We start from the raw sequence: 19,115 nt of genomic DNA, 5'->3' as shown, positions 1-19,115 counted from the left end.
CGTCAACATGCGTTCACCTGCGTTTGCGTGCGTTATAGTGAGGATCCAGCGACTTGCAGGTTTTTAACTTTTTTCAAGAACGCTACTTGTAGCGTTTTTGAGCTGCGTCCAAATACTGCAAATTGCTGGATCCTGACTATACTGCACGCAAACGCATGTGAACGCTGGCATGCTGATAGACAGGATCCTGCTTGCTCTACTGAGCATGCCCAGAAACCAGCCTGGCGTGATCAGTCTCTCTTTCCCCCTCCCTCGCCTGAGAGCTGCGGAGGCTCGTAACCAAGGTAAACATCGGGTAACTTGCTTGGATACCTGATGTTTACCTTGGTTACGTGCGCAGGGAGCCCGGATCCTAGCAGCTGCAGATGCTCGTAACCAAGGTAAATATCGGGTATCCAAGCAAGTTACCCGATATTTACCTTGGTTGCGAGCCTCCGCAGCTGTCAGATGCCGGCTCCCAGTCTCACGTTCAGTTCCCCTCACTCCCGATCACATGACTCCAATGCCCGCCCATAAACTTCAAGTGACAGGATCCTGCAAAATAACACATGCGTTTGCATGCGTTTTTCTCTGCAAAAACAGGATCCGCTTTTGCAGCAAAAAAACGTTCATGACGCATGCTAAAAAAACGTAGTGTGAAAGCAGCCTTACAAACGTAGGTAGAATCAACTCACAGAAAAAAAGACAACACTTAACTAATTACACAGTAGGGAAAATAATAATCTTTATTTTTTTTAATAATCTTTATTTTTATATAGCGCTAACATATTCCGCAACGCTTTACATACATCAGGAACACTGTCCCCATTGGGGCTCACAATCTAAATTCCCTATCTGTATGTCTTTGGAGTGTGGGAGGAAACCGGAGTACCTGGATTAAACCCACGCAAACACGTGGAGAACATACAAACTCCTTGCAGATGGTGTCCTTGGTGGGATTCGAACCCAGGACCCCAGCGCTGCAAGGCTGTAGTGCTAACCACTGAGCCACCGTGCCGCCCTCAGGGAAAGATCAGTTTAGCATACCAAAATGAGAGACAGCTTAAGTGTGAATGCAGAAGAGGAGATGAGATGAAAATCTGTGCAGGAAATTCAAATGGACAGTTCAAATGGACAGTCGATCATACCTGTGAATGAGACAGATGGATAGTCAGAATCAGAGATGAATGATGACCATGGAGAAGTTATGATTTCAAAGTCATGTGGCATGATGTAACCAAAGGTCTCTTAATTGCAGAACTAAAAGAACTGACAGGACACAGGCTGGCATGCAGAACTGGCATTAGGGGAAAGGGAGCGCAAACTGGACGATTTCACAGGGCCCCATTCTCCTAGGGGCTCAGTGTTTATATGCCAATTATAGGACTTTTAAGGACCTTTTTGACATCACGTCATGTGACCACAGGCTGGTGTGTGTGTGTTCACACCAATTTTAACCAGCTTTGCCAAAATGGGCAGCGCTTGGCCAGAAGAAGGGTGTGATGCGACCGCTTCTCTAATTCATAACAAACTGCGGTTTTCCCTATGCCAGAAATCTCACTTCAGTCCCTGACGTCATTTTTCAGTGTCCATCGCCGGTCTTAATGAATTGGAGCCCTAATGTTTGACTGCAAGACCCTGCTACCTGCTTTGGTTAGAAAGCCTAAAGATAGGCCATCAACGTTATAGTCACAGATAACCCCGTTAAATATCCGGCATCTGTCTGTAACTATTTTATGTTCGTCTTTGAAAAAAAAACCTCTTTGAAATTGTCTATTTGGTGGTCAATGTTACAAGGAGATTTTTGCAGGTTTGCCAACTGTCATGGCGACGTCATGATCTGTGGAAATTATAGATTCTGGTACTCTGCATGTTAACTGCTCTGATGTCTTTGAGCAGCGCAGGGAGACACAGGCATCGAAACACAGGCTTGGGCAGTCTAGCAAGAGTTATTCTCTGCTGGGCTGCTTGTTCATGCCTTTGGTCACATGCTGTAGAGGAGAAAGTATCTATTTCTCCCCTTCTGTGTATGCTGGCTGGACTATTTCATTAATGCAAGCTACAGGTTACCTATACTGTACTTTACTTTAGGCCACTCCTCAAACTCATTGGAAGTGTCGGAACACCACTAAATAACTTTATACACTGAGGAAATGTGGTATAAATCCTTTTGAATAAAATTAATCTTTATTATGAACACATTAAAATACAGCAAGTTAGTCCTCAAGGGGTTAACTGGACTGCTGAGTTGGGTCAGCAACAATAACAGTTGTTGTGGGCAGTTTGGCAACATGACATGACATACATTCAAAAGATCATCATTTATAGTGATAACCAAGATGTAATACAGTAATTTACATGCAAGCACACACTAAAATTTTCCGCAAAAAACTATTTAAAGGTAATGTACCCTGCTTCACATGTTACCAATATGATCACACTATCTTACAACAGTAACAGTTGTTGTGGGCAGTTTGGCAACATGGCATGACATACATTCAAAGGATCATCATTTATAGTGATAACAAAGATGTAATACAGTAGTTTACATGTAAGCACACACTGAAATTTTCCGCAAAAAACTACTTAAAGGTAATGTACCCTGCTTCACATGCTACCAATATGATCATACTATCTTGTATGTCAAGTCCATAACAGAGTTGTAATGCGGCCAAAGCCGTAATTAATTAGCCAAAACTAGTATCGGCCAAAACACCCACAGCCCACAGTTTTTCACAATTATAAAGTCAAGGCTACTAACCACTTCACAGCAAGTCCAGGCAACCACCAGTCCCTACGCGCGTTTCACCTCTTCTTCAGGGGACGTATGGTGGACTGTTGTGCAGGTCAGGTATATATAGTGTACTAAAAAAATCCTAATTGGGAGGGGATGGACTTCCTGTGGGTTTACGTAAGCTTGCTATAGGAAGGATCAAATGTCAATCAATGACATAATGGTGCTCAATGGTATGGGCGGCTGCACACAACTCAGGTGATCACTCTTTAATCACACCGCCTATAATAGCCTGATGTGCTTCCAACAGTGGGGTGTGTCACCTAGCAACCAAGGACGCTGTGTCTGATGACGCTAGTAAAGAGGCCGAGTCAGCCGCGTCATACTGAACTCGTGCCAAAGGATACGCCTCCTAACCACTATACTCGTCAGAGCTGAAGATACTACTAGGAGGAGCAAAGACAATCGTGTCGCAAAATGAGACATATACTTAAAGTGTAAGCCACCCGGCACCCGTTCAAGTGAACAGCGTACTGCTTTGGTGTCGTCCCACCCTATGTTCAATGATTCTAGTAGGAAACCGAGTCCACCGCGTCATAGTATGCTAATATCTTGGGAATCGTCACTTAGCAACAACTGGCCTCATCAGCCAGAGACGCTAGTAGGAGGGGCGGGATTAACCACGTCACTAATCGTGACGTTTATTTAAAGTAAGAGCCATCCGGCATCTATGTATCCTCAAATAAACAGTAAGCAGTATGCTGCCATAACATCGTCCCGTTACAGCTAACACTGGTAAGGCACGGACCCAGTCCAGCGCGCCCACATGTTCCCAGCAACAAACAACAATCCCGAGAGCATTTAGTAAAAGGGACTGGGTCAATCACGTCACATAACGTGACGTTTATAAATAATGATAATAAAGATCACCCAGCACCTATGCGTCATTAAAAATAAACAATATAACGCCACAGTATCCCCCCACCACCACAGACGCGGGCAAGGGACAGGCCCCCTGTCCGGTATGCTCCGGCCACGAGGTACCTCGCCCACCTCCGGTAAGGTACGCCACTCACCTCCACGTCGGCGGGTGAAGCGTACATTGTTATGACAACACACAGTTACCTAACATCAATATATCAATCAATTTATCCCATATCGCCAGATATAGCACACATCTCTACTACATCATATACAGCTGGTTGGTAGATGTAAGTCAAAACACAGAGAAAATCGCAATAGCACTCATCATCAGAACCCTAATTCACCAATCAAAAAACATACGATATGCCAGGATACCGACCTATACCCAAAGCCCATTCCTCCTATCCAAGTCACATCCACATTACATCAAAAAGGAAGCGTAGTTCTATACATATCAACCCCCAATCACCAATATTATACCACTGAATCATAGTTAATGTTTAATCATTCTAAGTCTGTGCAGTGAAGGTGGTGCAGCCACACTGGGCGTCCCCAAATGGCAGCAACAACCCACTGCACCAACAAGGTTTAAGACGGCGTGGTAGTCCCGGGGGACATCGGAGCCACCCCCCCCCCACCCGGTCCCTAAGGACCGGACGAAGAAGGAGCACCCGGACTCCACCGAGACTCCACGCACCACCCTGTTATTCATACAACCACAATAAAACAAAAGTTATTTATATCACCATATATAACTCAATTCATGCAATATAATACAGATAGAGTGTTGTTCTTGATGTGGGGTTTTTCATCTTTATTCGAAGTTTGGTTGTTCCCTCATAATCCCAGTTTAGCATCATGGATTCTCTTTGTTCAATTATGGTTACTTCATCACAGTCCCAATTTGTCATCATATAAGTAGATGGACCAGGTATCTATAGGTCTTTAAACAGAAAGACAAAATGTAAATACCAATTCTTACAATTACACCATATAAATTGTCAGTCAGCTTAATGATTCCCGGTTCCATACCCAGCCTGCACAAGAACCTAATTTAAAAAATTAAAATAGATTAAAAATTAACAATGCCCCCATACAACCTACAAAAAGGAACTAAATCCAAAATGCTCGTTCAATCCTACAGGAGCAACTGTACCCAATGTATAAATCCACCTGCTTTCCAGTTTGCTTAGAACAGTGCCCAGGTCACCACCTCTCAAATCCATTTTTACTTGATCAATTGCTTTAATTTTTAAAGAGGTAGGGTTGGAATCATGGTAAGCCTTGTAGTGTCTTGGTAGGGTTTAAAGATGTTCCGTGTCCTGTGCTGTTTTCGACTTTTCTATGTCTCGGACATGCTCGCGTACCCGAATTTTTAGCTCTCGACTAGTAAGACCGACATAATATTTTCCACATCCACATTCCGCTTGATAGACCACATTTTTCGATGAACAAGTCAAGTGTGGTCTGATGGTATACTCTTTTGAGTTTTTCAAACCAAAAAATGTTTTAGACTTAACCATGTTGAGGCACCCCTTACACAATCCACAAGGGAAAAACCCAGGGGAAAGTTGCATTTGGGGCTTCTTTTGATAATTTTGATAACAGCTATGGACCAAAAGATCTTTCAAATTTTTTGACCGTCGTGCTGTAAGCAGGGGGCGATCAGATAGACATTTTCTCAAAATTGGGTCAACCATAAGGACACTCCAGTGTTTCTGGAGGATTGAGTATAGATCATGCCACCGGCTGTTAAAGGTGGTAATAAGTCTGACAGGTTGTTCTGTCTGAATTTCTATTGGTTGAGGAAAGAGTAACTTCTCCCTCGGAGTTTTGAGTGCCCGTCTATAGCCCCGTTTAATGCACTTCTTACTGTAGCCTCTATTTAAAAAGCGGTTAGTCAGGTCTTCAGCTTGTGATTGGAAACTGTCGGCAGAAGAGCAGATACGTTTTGCCCTTAAAAATTGCGACGTGGGTATGCCCCTAATTGTGGCTGTAGGATGGCAAGATTGGGCGTGTAACAGGGTATTAGTAGAGGTCTTTTTTCTATAGACATCAGTGCTGATGTCTCCATTAGGAGACGCCTGGATCTTTATGTCCAAGAACTCGACCTCACGTCCATATTTGTAGGTCAGATAGATGTTTTGATTGTTCATGTTCAGCCGGCCCATAAATAGTTCCAGTTGTTCAACTGAGCCCTCCCAGATGAACCAGCTGGACGATGTTATGGCAGCATACTGCTTACTGTTTATTTGAGGATACATAGATGCCGGATGGCTCTTACTTTAAATAAACGTCACGATTAGTGACGTGGTTAATCCCGCCCTCCTACTAGCGTCTCTGGCTGATGAGGCCAGTTGTTGCTAAGTGACGCGTCTCAAGATATTAGCATACTATGACGCGGTGGACTCGGTTTCCTACTAGAATCATTGAACATAGGGTGGGACGACACCAAAGCAGTACGCTGTTCACTTGAACGGGTGCCGGGTGGCTTACACTTTAAGTATATGTCTCATTTTGCGACACGATTGTCTTTGCTCCTCCTAGTAGTATCTTCAGCTCTGACGAGTATAGTGGTTAGGAGGCGTATCCTTTGGCACGAGTTCAGTATGACGCGGCTGACTCGGCCTCTTTACTAGCGTCATCAGACACAGCGTCCTTGGTTGCTAGGTGACACACCCCACTGTTGGAAGCACATCAGGCTATTATAGGCGGTGTGATTAAAGAGTGATCACCTGAGTTGTGTGCAGCCGCCCATACCATTGAGCACCATTATGTCATTGATTGACATTTGATCCTTCCTATAGCAAGCTTACGTAAACCCACAGGAAGTCCATCCCCTCCCAATTAGGATTTTTTTAGTACACTATATATACCTGACCTGCACAACAGTCCACCATACGTCCCCTGAAGAAGAGGTGAAACGCGCGTAGGGACTGGTGGTTGCCTGGACTTGCTGTGAAGTGGTTAGTAGCCTTGACTTTATAATTGTGAAAAACTGTGGGCTGTGGGTGTTTTGGCCGATACTAGTTTTGGCTAATTAATTACGGCTTTGGCCGCATTACAACTCTGTTATGGACTTGACATACAAGATAGTGTGATCATATTGGTAGCATGTGAAGCAGGGTACATTACCTTTAAGTAGTTTTTTGCGGAAAATTTCAGTGTGTGCTTACATGTAAACTACTGTATTACATCTTTGTTATCACTATAAATGATGATCCTTTGAATGTATGTCATGCCATGTTGCCAAACTGCCCACAACAACTGTTACTGTTGTAAGATAGTGTGATCATATTGGTAACATGTGAAGCAGGGTACATTACCTTTAAATAGTTTTTTGCGGAAAATTTTAGTGTGTGCTTGCATGTAAATTACTGTATTACATCTTGGTTATCACTATAAATGATGATCTTTTGAATGTATGTCATGTCATGTTGCCAAACTGCCCACAACAACTGTTATTGTTGCTGACCCAACTCAGCAGTCCAGTTAACCCCTTGAGGACTAACTTGCTGTATTTTAATGTGTTCATAATAAAGATTAATTTTATTCAAAAGGATTTATACCACATTTCCTCAGTGTATAAGGTTACCTATACTGGTCTGGTGAGGTGTTGTGATCCAGACTTACGGTTGGTTGTTGTGTATTATTGCTGTGAGCTGTTGTGTGTGTTAACCCCTGTTGTCTTTTTGTTGCTGCCTTTCTGCTCTTGCTTTTCTCCTTAGTCTCTCACTGTTTATTTCTGTGAGTTTGCAATGTGTCTTATTTGTCTTAATCTATGTTTCCTGTCTGTCTCAATCTGTGTTTCCATCATATTCCTGCCCCTTTCTTCCCAGAGAGATAACCGATTTGATTTGGTCAGGAGAATAGTAAGTCACAGGACTCAGACATCTCCATCTTAAGGGGTAATCGAGAGGTTAGGAATAGTTTAGGGTCCCCTACCGTGAGGGACAGTATAGCAGCCCCCTGTCCCTCATTATCCTGCAGTCACATTGGGACAATCAATCAGATTATTTACTGTAGCACATTCCAGAGAACAAGTGCTAGGAATGGGAGATTCAAATTAACGAAGATGTAACTCTTAAGGGGGCTTTACACGCAACGACATCGCTAACGAGATGTCGTTGGGGTCACGGAATTCGTGACGCACATCCGTCCTCGTTAGCGACGTCGTTGCGTGTGACACGTATGAGCGACGATCCCAAATACTCACAAAATTGTTGATTGTTGACACGTCGTTCAAATCCCAAATATCGTTGATGGTGCTGGACGCAAGTTGTTCGTCGTTCCTGAGGCAGCACACATCGCTACGTGTGACACCCCAGGAACAACGAACAACACCGTACCTGCGTCCTCCGGCAACAAGGTGGGCATGACTTTCCTGCGGCTGCTCTCCGCCCCTCCGCTTCTATTGGACGCCTGCCATGTGACATCGCTGTGATGCCGTACGAACCGCTCCCTTAGAAAAGAGGCAGTTCGCCGGCCACAGCGACGTCGTTAGGCAGGTAAGTATGTGTGATGGGTACTAGCGATATTGTGCGCCACGGGCAGCGATTTGCCCGTGACGCACAAACGATGGGAGCGGGTGTTTTCATGAGCGACAACGCTAGCGATGTCGCTGCGTGTAAAGCAGCCTTTAGATGTCAAAATTGGACAACAGATTCAGAATACATTTTTTCCTAATTTAATTTCTGATGTTATGGTTTTAAAAAAATGTACTTCAAGATAATATCATTAAAAAATAATAACATTGTGTTTATTTTTAACAGATGACTGTATTTGGAGTTCAGATGGAAATCTATTGTCTTTAGAATTTAAAACAGATGATGAAATGATCACACATGATGCATATGAAGAGCATGCTGTTGTCACAGCTATACCTCCAGTCCTTCCTCGGAAAGCTTTATCATCAGATCTTTTCAAACAAGTCCAAAATTCCGATTTATCACAGAATTATAAGCAAAATAAAAGTTACAGAAGGGATGTGGAACATGAAACGGCTCCTACAAAGGACAAACCATTTTCATGTTCAAAATGTGGGAAATGTTTTACCAGGAAATCACATCTTAATATCCATCAAAAAACTTACACAGGGGAGAAGCCATTTTCATGTTCAGAATGTGGTAACTGTTTTATTCAGAAATCAAATCTTGTTATGCATCAAAGATCTCACACAGGAGAGAAGCCATTTTCATGCTTGGAATGTGGTAAATGTTTTACTAGGAAATCAAGTCTTGTTGACCATGGAAAACGTCACACAGGGGAGAAGCCATTTTCATGTTCAGAGTGTGGGAAATGTTTTAATTTCAAATCAGATCTTGTTAAGCATCAGAGATGTCACACAGGGGAGAAGCCATTTTCATGTTCAGAATGTGGGAAATGTTTTATTCAGAAATCAGAAGTTATTGTGCATCAAAAATCTCATACAGGGGAGAAGCCATTTTCATGTTCAGAATGTGGGAAATGTTTTATTCAGAAATCAAATCTTGTTCTGCATCAAAGATTTCACACAGGGGAGAAGCCATTTTCATGTTCAGAGTGTGGGAAATGTTTTAATTTCAAATCAGATCTTGTTAGGCATCAAAGATCTCATACAGGGGAGAAGCCATTTTCATGTTCAGAATGTGGGAAATGTTTTTTTCAGAAATCAAATCTTGTTGTGCATCAAAGATTTCACACAGGGGAGAAGCCATTTTCATGTTCAGAGTGTGGGAAATGTTTTATTTGGAAATCAGGTCTTGTTCACCATCAAAAAAATCACACAAATAAACCATTTTTATGTTTCTGAAGGTGGAAAATGTAATTCTCAGAAATCACATCTTGTTAAACATGTGAAGAAGTCGCACAGAGAAGGAACCTTTTTCATGTTGTGAATAATTGAAATGTATAACTGGTAAACATCAGAAGACCAACAGAGCGGAGCAGCCATTTTTGCTTTCAGAATTTCAGGTCCTGTTGTCAGATGAGTCACACGGGAGAAACTATCATGTATTATAATTCAAAGGGTTTTATCCTAAAATCGGCTACAATTGCTGAAGTAAGAATTTGTGAGGGAAAGAACCATTTTCTTTCTTTTTAGAAATTATTGTATTTTTTAGACCATAAGACATACCTAGGTTTTGAAAGAGGAATATAGGGAAACAATTAATGCAAAAAATGTGGTCATGAAGCACTGTTATGGGTAGGATCTGCTGCTGATACTGTTACTGGGAGAAAATCCCCCAATTCCATACTAGTGTCCCCCATTCTTGGCCCCTTCCAGGTATATGTGTCTCCCATACTCGTGTATATATGTCTTTCATCCTGGTATATATGTTGCCAATCTTTATCCCATCCTGGTATATATGATCCCCATCCTGGTATATATGGCTCTTGTCCTGGTATATATGTCGCCATCCTTGTATATATAGCCCTCATCTCGGGCCCATTCTTATATATATTTCCCCATCACGCTGCACACATAAGAAAATAAATGATTACACTCACCATCCCTCCGCTCTCCCGGTTAACGGGGTTCTCTTCTGGTGCCGGCAAGTGACTTCAGCATGTAAACAGCGCAGTGCATGACATTACTGTCATGTGCCCCCAGTTACACGCGGATGTCAGCTGCCAGAATATTCACTGCTCCCCCACAGCTGGGATTATGGGCTTGGAGAGCAGTGAATATTCATTCTTTAATAGACACACGTGATTTCCCAGCCACAGCAGTAAGCCGGCGGCTGAGTGATCAAGTGTACCCGATATTAAAGGGAAAGAATATTCACTGCTCCCCACACAAATAATACCGCCCACCTCTTGGTTAGCGCTAGCTTCATTGCCTGGAGGTGGGCGGGAATATGGCGTGGGGAGCAGTGAATATTCATTTTCTTTTTTAGCTGGCACAGTGTTGGCCCTTTTGAGAGCCTTCAGGAATATTTTTGAATAGTTTTGATACTGGATTATATTTAGATTAGTGAATTATCTCAGATTGCCCACTTCTTTATTTATTAAAAAGCGCAGTCCCAGCTTGGAGACAGGAACTCATAAGTATATCACATTGTATATAATTGCATTTCAAATCTTGTTGTTTTGTTAATAAATGCTTCTAAAATATATATTATTCATGCCTAGCTTTCTCTATTGTCTAGATGTGATGATTTTGCCTTAGAACCTCTGGAGTTGAGGCAGAGCTGTAGACATTTCGCAAAAAAATAGTGAGGGGAGAATCAAATCACACTGTACCCTAGATATGTGGAAGTTGTTAAGACACTCTGGATTCATGAAGAGGCATGCACTACCTCATGAATCACGAGTTTCCCCCTCATAAATTGGGGCCTTTATGTGATAAAAATGATCTTTTTACAAAGGATAATTATTGTAATAAAAAAAGGTAAAGGATTTTTTTATGTCTGATACTGTGATACCAATGTGATATGACTGAAGAATGAGTGTGATTAGATAGGGATCCTAATCAAAAGATAGTGATCACAGGTATTATTGATCCATCCAAAACTCAGTATCAGAGAGATGTCCTCTGGCTGACCCTATTTCACTATGACCAAGCGTACGTGTTAAGGAACGCTTACAGTTCAACTTACAGGAAAATTCACGGCTCATTGCAATATCTCCAGGAAACTGTGGTCGGCCAGTGGTCAACTAACAAAATGTGCAGAAAGCTACTGGTGTCCACAGCCGCGTGTGGTCAGGTTACATGACCATGACTCAGCAATCATGTGCTGGTCACAATTGCAATACTCAGTGCACACGACTGTACAAAGTTTCCTATAAAAATACAGGATTCGCTTAGTGAGATTGCGGACATTTCCAGGACGCTCAAAGTGGACGCAGTGCGCCTGTGATGTAGAGGCTGGGTTGTCTTCCTTCTCACTAATCGAGTCCCTCCGATGAAGAAGGAAGTGCTACAACATACGGTAATGTTGATGCATATTTCTGTTATTGTATAAGAGTCTATGACTATAAAGTAGTTCTAATGCCTATGTACCATTGATTATTCATGTGCTATTAAAATAAATAGTATCTTGCTATAAAGAATCTTAGTATTCGTGCCTGATTAGGATATCAGTAAGCACTTTGTAAGGCTGGTTTCACACTACGTTTATTTAACATCCGTCCATAACGTTTTTTTAGCGGAAAAACGGATCCAGTGCAAATGCGTTTTCACTTCAATGCATTTGCAATGGACTCGCGTTCACCTGCGTTCGCATGCGTTTGCGTGCGTTAGACACAGGATCCGTACTTTTGCGTTATTTTAACATGTTTCAAAAACGCTACTTGTAGCGTTTTTTACCTTTGTCAAAATAACGCATCTCACAGGATCCTTCACATTGCGCCGCGAGCTGCAATGCATTTCAATGAGCGCTGGATCCTGCCTAGCAGAATGCGTTGAGTTGCGTTGTAACAGGATCCTGCTTTTGTACTGAGCATGCCCAGAAAGTACTGAGCATGCCCAGAACCAGTCTCGCGTGATCTGTCTCTCCTCCTCCCTCCCTCACCCTCTCTATCTCTGTCTTTCCCCCTTCCTCTCCTCCCTCTCTCTCCCACCTGAGAGCTGCGGACACTCGTAACCAAGGTAAATATCGGGTAACCACTTCTCTTAGTTACCCGATGTTTACGTTGGTTACGTGTGCAGGCAGCCCGGCACCTAGCAGCTGCAGACACTCGTAACCAAGATAAATATCGGGTATCCAAGCCCGATGTTTACCTTGGTTATGAGCGTCTGCAGCTGTTAGATGCCGGCTCCCAGTCTGGCACGTTTAGTTCCCCTCACTCCCGATCACATGACTCCAATGCCCGCCCCTAAACATCCAGTGACAGGATCCTGCAAAGTAAAGACATGCGTTTACATGCGTTTTTTGCTGTAAAAGCAGGATCCGCTTTTGCAGCAAAAAAACGTTCAGGACGCATGTTAAATAAACGTAGTGTGAAAGCAGCCTTAGTACGGGCTTTCAACCCCTTTTTATGAGAATTTAGCAAGACATAAATTGGCGTAGTCGGCAGGATTACTTCTATAAGAAGTAATTAATTAATTTTTGTAATTTAGAAATTAAAAACATACAGTTAGGTCCAGAAATATTTGGACAGTGACACAAGTTTTGTTATTTTAGCTGTTTACAAAAACATGTTCAGAAATACAATTATATATATAATATGGGCTGAAAGTGCACACTCCCAGCTGCAATATGAGAGTTTTCACATCCAAATCGGAGAAAGGGTTTAGGAATCATAGCTCTGTAATGCATAGCCTCCTCTTTTTCAAGGGACCAAAAGTAATTGGACAAGGGACTCTAAGGGCTGCAATTAACTCTGAAGGCGTCTCCCTCGTTAACCTGTAATCAATGAAGTAGTTAAAAGGTCTGGGGTTGATTACAGGTGTGTGGTTTTGCATTTGGAAGCTGTTGCTGTGACCAGACAACATGCGGTCTAAGGAACTCTCAATTGAGGTGAAGCAGAACATCCTGAGGCTGAAAAAAAAGAAAAAATCCATCAGAGAGATAGCAGACATGCTTGGAATAGCAAAATCAACAGTCGGGTACATTCTGAGAAAAAAGGAATTGACTGGTGAGCTTGGGAACTCAAAAAGGCCTGAGCGTCCACGGATGACAACAGTGGTGGATGATCGCCGCATACTTTCTTTGGTGAAGAATAACCCGTTCACAACATCAACTGAAGTCCAGAACACTCTCAGTGAAGTAGGTGTATCTGTCTCTAAGTCAACAGTAAAGAGAAGACTCCATGAAAGTAAATACAAAGGGTTCACATCTAGATGCAAACCATTCATCAATTCCAAAAATAGACAGGCCAGAGTTAAATTTGCTGAAAAACACCTCATGAAGCCAGCTCAGTTCTGGAAAAGTATTCTATGGACAGATGAGACCAAGATCAACCTGTACCAGAATGATGGGAAGAAAAAAGTTTGGAGAAGAAAGGGAACGGCACATGATCCAAGGCACACCACATCCTCTGTAAAACATGGTGGAGGCAACGTGATGGCATGGGCATGCATGGCTTTCAATGGCACTGGGTCACTTGTGTTTATTGATGACGTAACAGCAGACAAGAGTAGCCGGATGAATTCTGAAGTGTACCGGGATATACTTTCAGCCCAGAATCAGCCAAATACCGCAAAGTTGATCGGACGGCGCTTCATAGTACAGATGGACAATGACCCCAAGCATACAGCCAAAGCTACCCAGGAGTTCATGAGTGCAAAAAGTGGAACATTCTGCAATGGCCAAGTCAATCACCAGATCTTAACCCAATTGAGCATGCATTTCACTTGCTCAAATCCAGACTTAAGACGGAAAGACCCACAAACAAGCAAGACCTGAAGGCTGCGGCTGTAAAGGCCTGGCAAAGCATTAAGAAGGAGGAAACCCAGCACTTGGTGATGTCCATGGGTTCCAGACTTAAGGCAGTGATTGCCTCCAAAGGATTCGCAACAAAATATTGAAAATAAAAAAATTTTTTTTGGGTTTGGTTTATTTGTCCAATTACTTTTGACCTCCTAAAATGTGGAGTGTTTGTAAAGAAATGTGTACAATTCCTACAATTTCTATCAGATATTTTTGTTCAAACCTTCAAATTAAACGTTACAATCTGCACTTGAATTCTGTTGTAGAGGTTTCATTTCAAATCCAATGTGGTGGCATGCAGAGCCCAACTTGCGAAAATTGTGTCACTGTCCAAATATTTCTGGACCTAACTGTATATTTGGTAAATTTCCAGATTTTTTCAATGTTTTTGCATAGTGTCAAAATGTTCAGAAAACATAAGGATAATGTTAAGGAGGTTGTTGTGGAGATCCCCGGCTGGACTGAGGCTCCCTACAATCTTATAGCACATGAATTGGTCAATTGTGGATTGGCAGAACAATGGCAGGATAAGCTCAAGGATAGTGAACCTACTGATGTTGTGAATGTACTCAGTAGTGTCCCTGTGAAAGCAGGTGATGCAGTGTCTTTAGGACGGCGCATCTGGATTTTGGCAAGTGCATATCGCGCGATGCATGAGCGTAATCTAAAGATGCAGAAGAAATGTTTCCAGATGGAACAAAAGATGATAGAATTAGGTAGCCAGAAAACAGTTCTGGAATGTAATACCCGACTGTTGAAGGAAGAATCCCCGCTGAAGTGGGGGAAAGCATATGAAGATTTAACCAAACAACAACAAACACATGCATGGTTCACAGACGGATCGGCTCGTTATGTGAGTGGGAAAAGGTTGTGGAAAAGTGTTGGATATAATCCCAGATTGGAAAAATTTCTGTCAGTGGAAGGTGTGAGACTGTGACCGGGGTTATCTATGACGGCCGGTATGTCTCGCCCCGGTTGTGCTCACTCCATGATAGAAAGGAAATCCACTCCAGGGTTAATGCTGTTTCCCTACAGTCTGAAGGAAGGGTTAAATGGAAACAGGAACGAGGGCAGGTGTGCCGGGTGTGAGGGAGTGAACACAACTCCCTGAGTTCTCTGCAGGAGAAGCACATATGTACTGTTGTGGACCTTTGTTTGGAGAATAAACCGTGTGCTGTGAACCTTGGTGCCTGGATCCCGTGTCTTCTGCTGCGCAGCCGACCACGCTACCTCACATATGGTGGAGAATGCGGGCATGCCAGCCCGGTGAGGTGTAGCTTCCATTTCTGGTGACCCGGTAGCACATGTCCTGGATTCAAGCGGCTATACTACAGCCCAAACCCGGCGACGCCATGGAGGACATACTAAGGCAGCTGGCTCAGGCCAATGCACAACAGCAACAGACTAATGCACACCTGCTACAGGCGGTGGATCGTCAGCAAAAATCCTTGCAATTGCAGGAACAAAGGCACCAAGAACAGATAGTTCTCCTGGCCAAGTCGATCCGTGCCGGACCGGCAGCAACAACCCCAGGACCGGGTGACGACGGCAGCGTCCGGAAAGCGGTGAGACAAGCGTTGCAAAAGATGACCCCGGGGGATGATGTGGAAGCGTTCCTGCTGGTGTTTGAGCGGGTGGCCGAGCGGGAAAAGCTGTCGACCCCCCAGTGGGCTGAGGTATTGTCGCCCTATCTGACGGGGGAACCCCAAAAAGCGTACCTGGACCTCTGTACCGAGGACGCCATTAACTATGCGACCCTGAAAGCCGAAATACTGGCTCGGTTGGGGGTGAATACCTATGTACGGGCTCAGCGGGTAAATCAGTGGTTCTATGAGGAAGCCAAACCCGTACGCTCCCAGGCCTATGACTTGTTGCATCTCGTAAAAAAGTGGTTGCAGCCTGACACTCTGAGCCCGGCGCAAATGGTGGAAAGGGTAGTAGTTGATCGTTTTGTGCGCACTTTACCCGTCACCATTCAACGGTGGGTAGGACAGGGCGACCCGAGTACCCTGGACCAATTAGTGTCCCTGGTAGAGCGGCATGTGGCTACGCAGGACTTGATACGGGACACTGAGACTTTGCGTACCGCCCGTCGGTCCGGCCCCTCCAAGCCTAGGGCCAAGGACCCACCGCCGACACCGGTGCAGGAGTCCGCTACCGTCCCGTCTGAGGCCGCGCCCGCCGTCCCTGAGGTCCGGAAGGTTCTGTACCCTAAACGACAACTCGTCAAGGGGGTTTCCTTCCCTATTAGATGTTGGCGGTGCCAGCGGGTGGGACATATGGAAGCCCAGTGTCCACTCACCACGGAGCCCATGGATTGTGGGGTTACCCGGCGGGGTTCAATGTATGCTCAGGTGGTGTGTACCGCTGACCTGGTCCCCCCAGAGACTGAGCCCCACTTGTGCCAAATACAGGTGAATGGATGTCCGGTTACAGGCTTGTTGGATTCCGGAAGCTTAGTGACCCTTGTGCGATCAACCCTAAGGGCTAAAGTAAAGGCCACAGGACGTACCGTGGGGGTGGTTTGCATAAATGGGGACCGCCGAGACTATCCCACGGGGATTGTCACCATCACAGCACCTTGCGGTCAGGTGCAACATGAGGTGGGACTTATTAACACTCTTCCCTATGACATGATCCTAGGAAGGGATCTGCCCTATTTTTGGACTTTATGGAAGGGACCTCTTAAGTCCCCTCAGATATTGGTCAGTCCGGGACCTGAGCCCTACAATCCTGAATCCGGGACGCCTGCCGTAGGGGTTCCCATGATAGGGACAGAATGTGAACCCGATAGATCGCCCCTAGAGGTATTGGCAGGAGAGGCTGAGACGGTCGAGCCCATCCCGGAGTTGGAGGCGTCCCCGGATACGTTTGGGACAGCCCAACTCCAGGACCCTACATTAATACATGCCCGGAGTCGGGTGACAGTAGTTGACGGGGTGGCACAGCTGCCCGGTGCCCAGGTAAGGTACCCCCATTTCGCTCTTAAGCAGGATTTACTCTACCGGGTAGATGAAATACGGGGCGTGGGGGTAGAGCAGTTGGTGGTGCCCCAGCCGTATCGCCAGCGGGTCCTCGACTTGGCTCATAAACACCTGATCAGTGGCCACCTAGGGGTCAAGAAAACGCAGGAGCGAATATTGCAAAGGTTCTATTGGCCCGGGGTCTTTGGGGAGGTAAAATGGTTCTGCGAAACCTGCCCGGAGTGTCAGCTTACCGCACCCCTGACCCACTTTCGCAGTCCGTTGGTACCGTTACCCATTATAGAAGTCCCTTTTGAACGGATAGGGATGGATCTGGTGGGGCCCCTCGTAAAGTCCGCTCGAGGGCACCAACACATCCTAGTGATCGTTGACTATGCTACCCGGTATCCGGAGGCGATACCTCTCAGACATACCGCGGCGAAGCTTATAGCTCGGGAGTTGTTTGCTGTGTTCTGCCGGGTGGGGTTGCCCAAGGAGATCCTTACGGATCAGGGGACCCCATTCATGTCTAAAGTGACCAAAGAGCTATGCCGGCTACTCCAGATCAAGCAGTTGCGTACGTCTGTGTATCATCCTCAGACGGATGGTTTAGTAGAACGATTCAATAAAACCCTGAAAACCATGCTCAAAAGGGTGATCTCCAAAGACGGGAAAGACTGGGATATGATGCTTCCCTATTTGATGTTTGCCATCCGAGAGGTGCCACAGGCATCCACGGGATTTTCGCCTTTTGAATTGTTATACGGGCGACATCCCCGGGGATTGTTGGACCTGGCAAAGGAAACATGGGAGCAGGAGCCCACCCCCCATAAAAGTGTGATTGAACACATTTTAGGAATGCAGAACCGCATAAGCGCGGTCATGCCAATTGTGAAGGAGCATTTACAGGAGGCTCAGGCCGCGCAAAGCGGCCGCTACAATAGACAAGCCACCGTGCGGACCTTTAAACCCGGGGATCGGGTGTTGGTTTTAATCCCCACGGCGGAGAGTAAATTCCTGGCTCAGTGGCAAGGCCCCTACGAGATAAAGGAAAGAGTCGGGGTGGTCAACTATAAGGTATTGCAGCCCGGTAGGCGGAAACCTGAACAAATATACCATGTCAACCTATTAAAACCTTGGCAGGAACGGGAAAGCCTGATGGTTGTCTTTTCCCCATCTCCCTCCTCTTCGGGTCGTTCACATCCGGCTTCACCGACCTCCGGAGAGGATGAACCGGAAGTAAGGATTGGAGAAGCCCTCACCAAGCAACAGAGGCGAGAGGCCAGACGGCTGGTTCAGCAGAACCCTGATGTCTTCTCCGAGCTGCCTGGTAGGACCAGTCTGATACGACATGACATTGTCACCGAGCCTCACCTGAAGGTACGCCTAAAGTCATACCGGGTGCCGGAGGCTCGAAGACAAGCCATATCAGATGAAGTGAAGACAATGCTACGCTTGGGGGTCATCGAAAAATCCCGGAGTGAATGGGCTAGTCCCATTGTCCTAATACCAAAACCCGATGGCTCCGTAAGGTTCTGCAATGACTTTAGGAGATTGAACGAAATATCCAAGTTCGATCTCTACCCCATGCCCCGGGTGGATGAGCTGATTGATAGGCTGGGACAGGCGCGATATTTCACCACGCTCGACCTGACCAAGGGGTACTGGCAGGTGCCACTGACGGAGTCCGCCAAGGAGAAAACCGCTTTTGTTACGCCGGAGGGTCTCTTCCACTATGTTGTCTTGCCTTTTGGGTTACATGGCGCTCCGGCCACGTTCCAGAGGTTGATGGACTTGGTGCTGGAACCCCACCAGGCGTATGCATCAGCGTACCTTGATGACATCATTATTTACAGCTCAGAGTGGCAGACCCACTTGGAACAGGTACAAGCGGTGGTGGACGCGCTTTGAACAGCCGGGTTGACAGCCAATCCCAAGAAATGTGCGTTGGGACTCACGGAAGCCCGCTACTTGGGCTACGTGATAGGCGAAGGAGTGATTAAGCCCCAAATTAACAAGGTTGAGGCGATCCAGAAGTGGCCTAGACCCCTGACCACGAAGCAGGTTAGGGCCTTCCTGGGTATCGTGGGGTACTACAGGAGGTTTGTAAAAGATTTTGCGGGACTATCAGCCCCCTTGACGGACCTTCTCAAAGGCAAG

At 45.2% G+C, this 19,115-nt stretch overlaps 1 protein-coding gene across 1 annotated transcript in view; it reads left to right on the top strand.

The window, feature by feature from the left end:
- Positions 1–11,285, top strand: part of LOC142260719 (uncharacterized) — an 81,499-nt gene extending 70,214 nt beyond the window's left edge. Inside the window, exon 7 of the mRNA XM_075332061.1 lies at positions 8,410–11,285. Coding sequence (XP_075188176.1) covers positions 8,410–9,428 — 1,019 coding nt within the window. The 3' untranslated portion in view covers positions 9,429–11,285. The remainder of the gene's footprint in view (positions 1–8,409) is intronic.
- Positions 11,286–19,115: the final 7,830 nt, after the last annotated feature.

Source organism: Anomaloglossus baeobatrachus, unplaced genomic scaffold (genome assembly GCF_048569485.1).
Source record: "Anomaloglossus baeobatrachus isolate aAnoBae1 unplaced genomic scaffold, aAnoBae1.hap1 Scaffold_170, whole genome shotgun sequence".
Taxonomy (NCBI): Eukaryota; Metazoa; Chordata; class Amphibia; order Anura; family Aromobatidae; genus Anomaloglossus; species Anomaloglossus baeobatrachus.
This window is presented reverse-complemented; position numbering and strand designations above follow the sequence as displayed.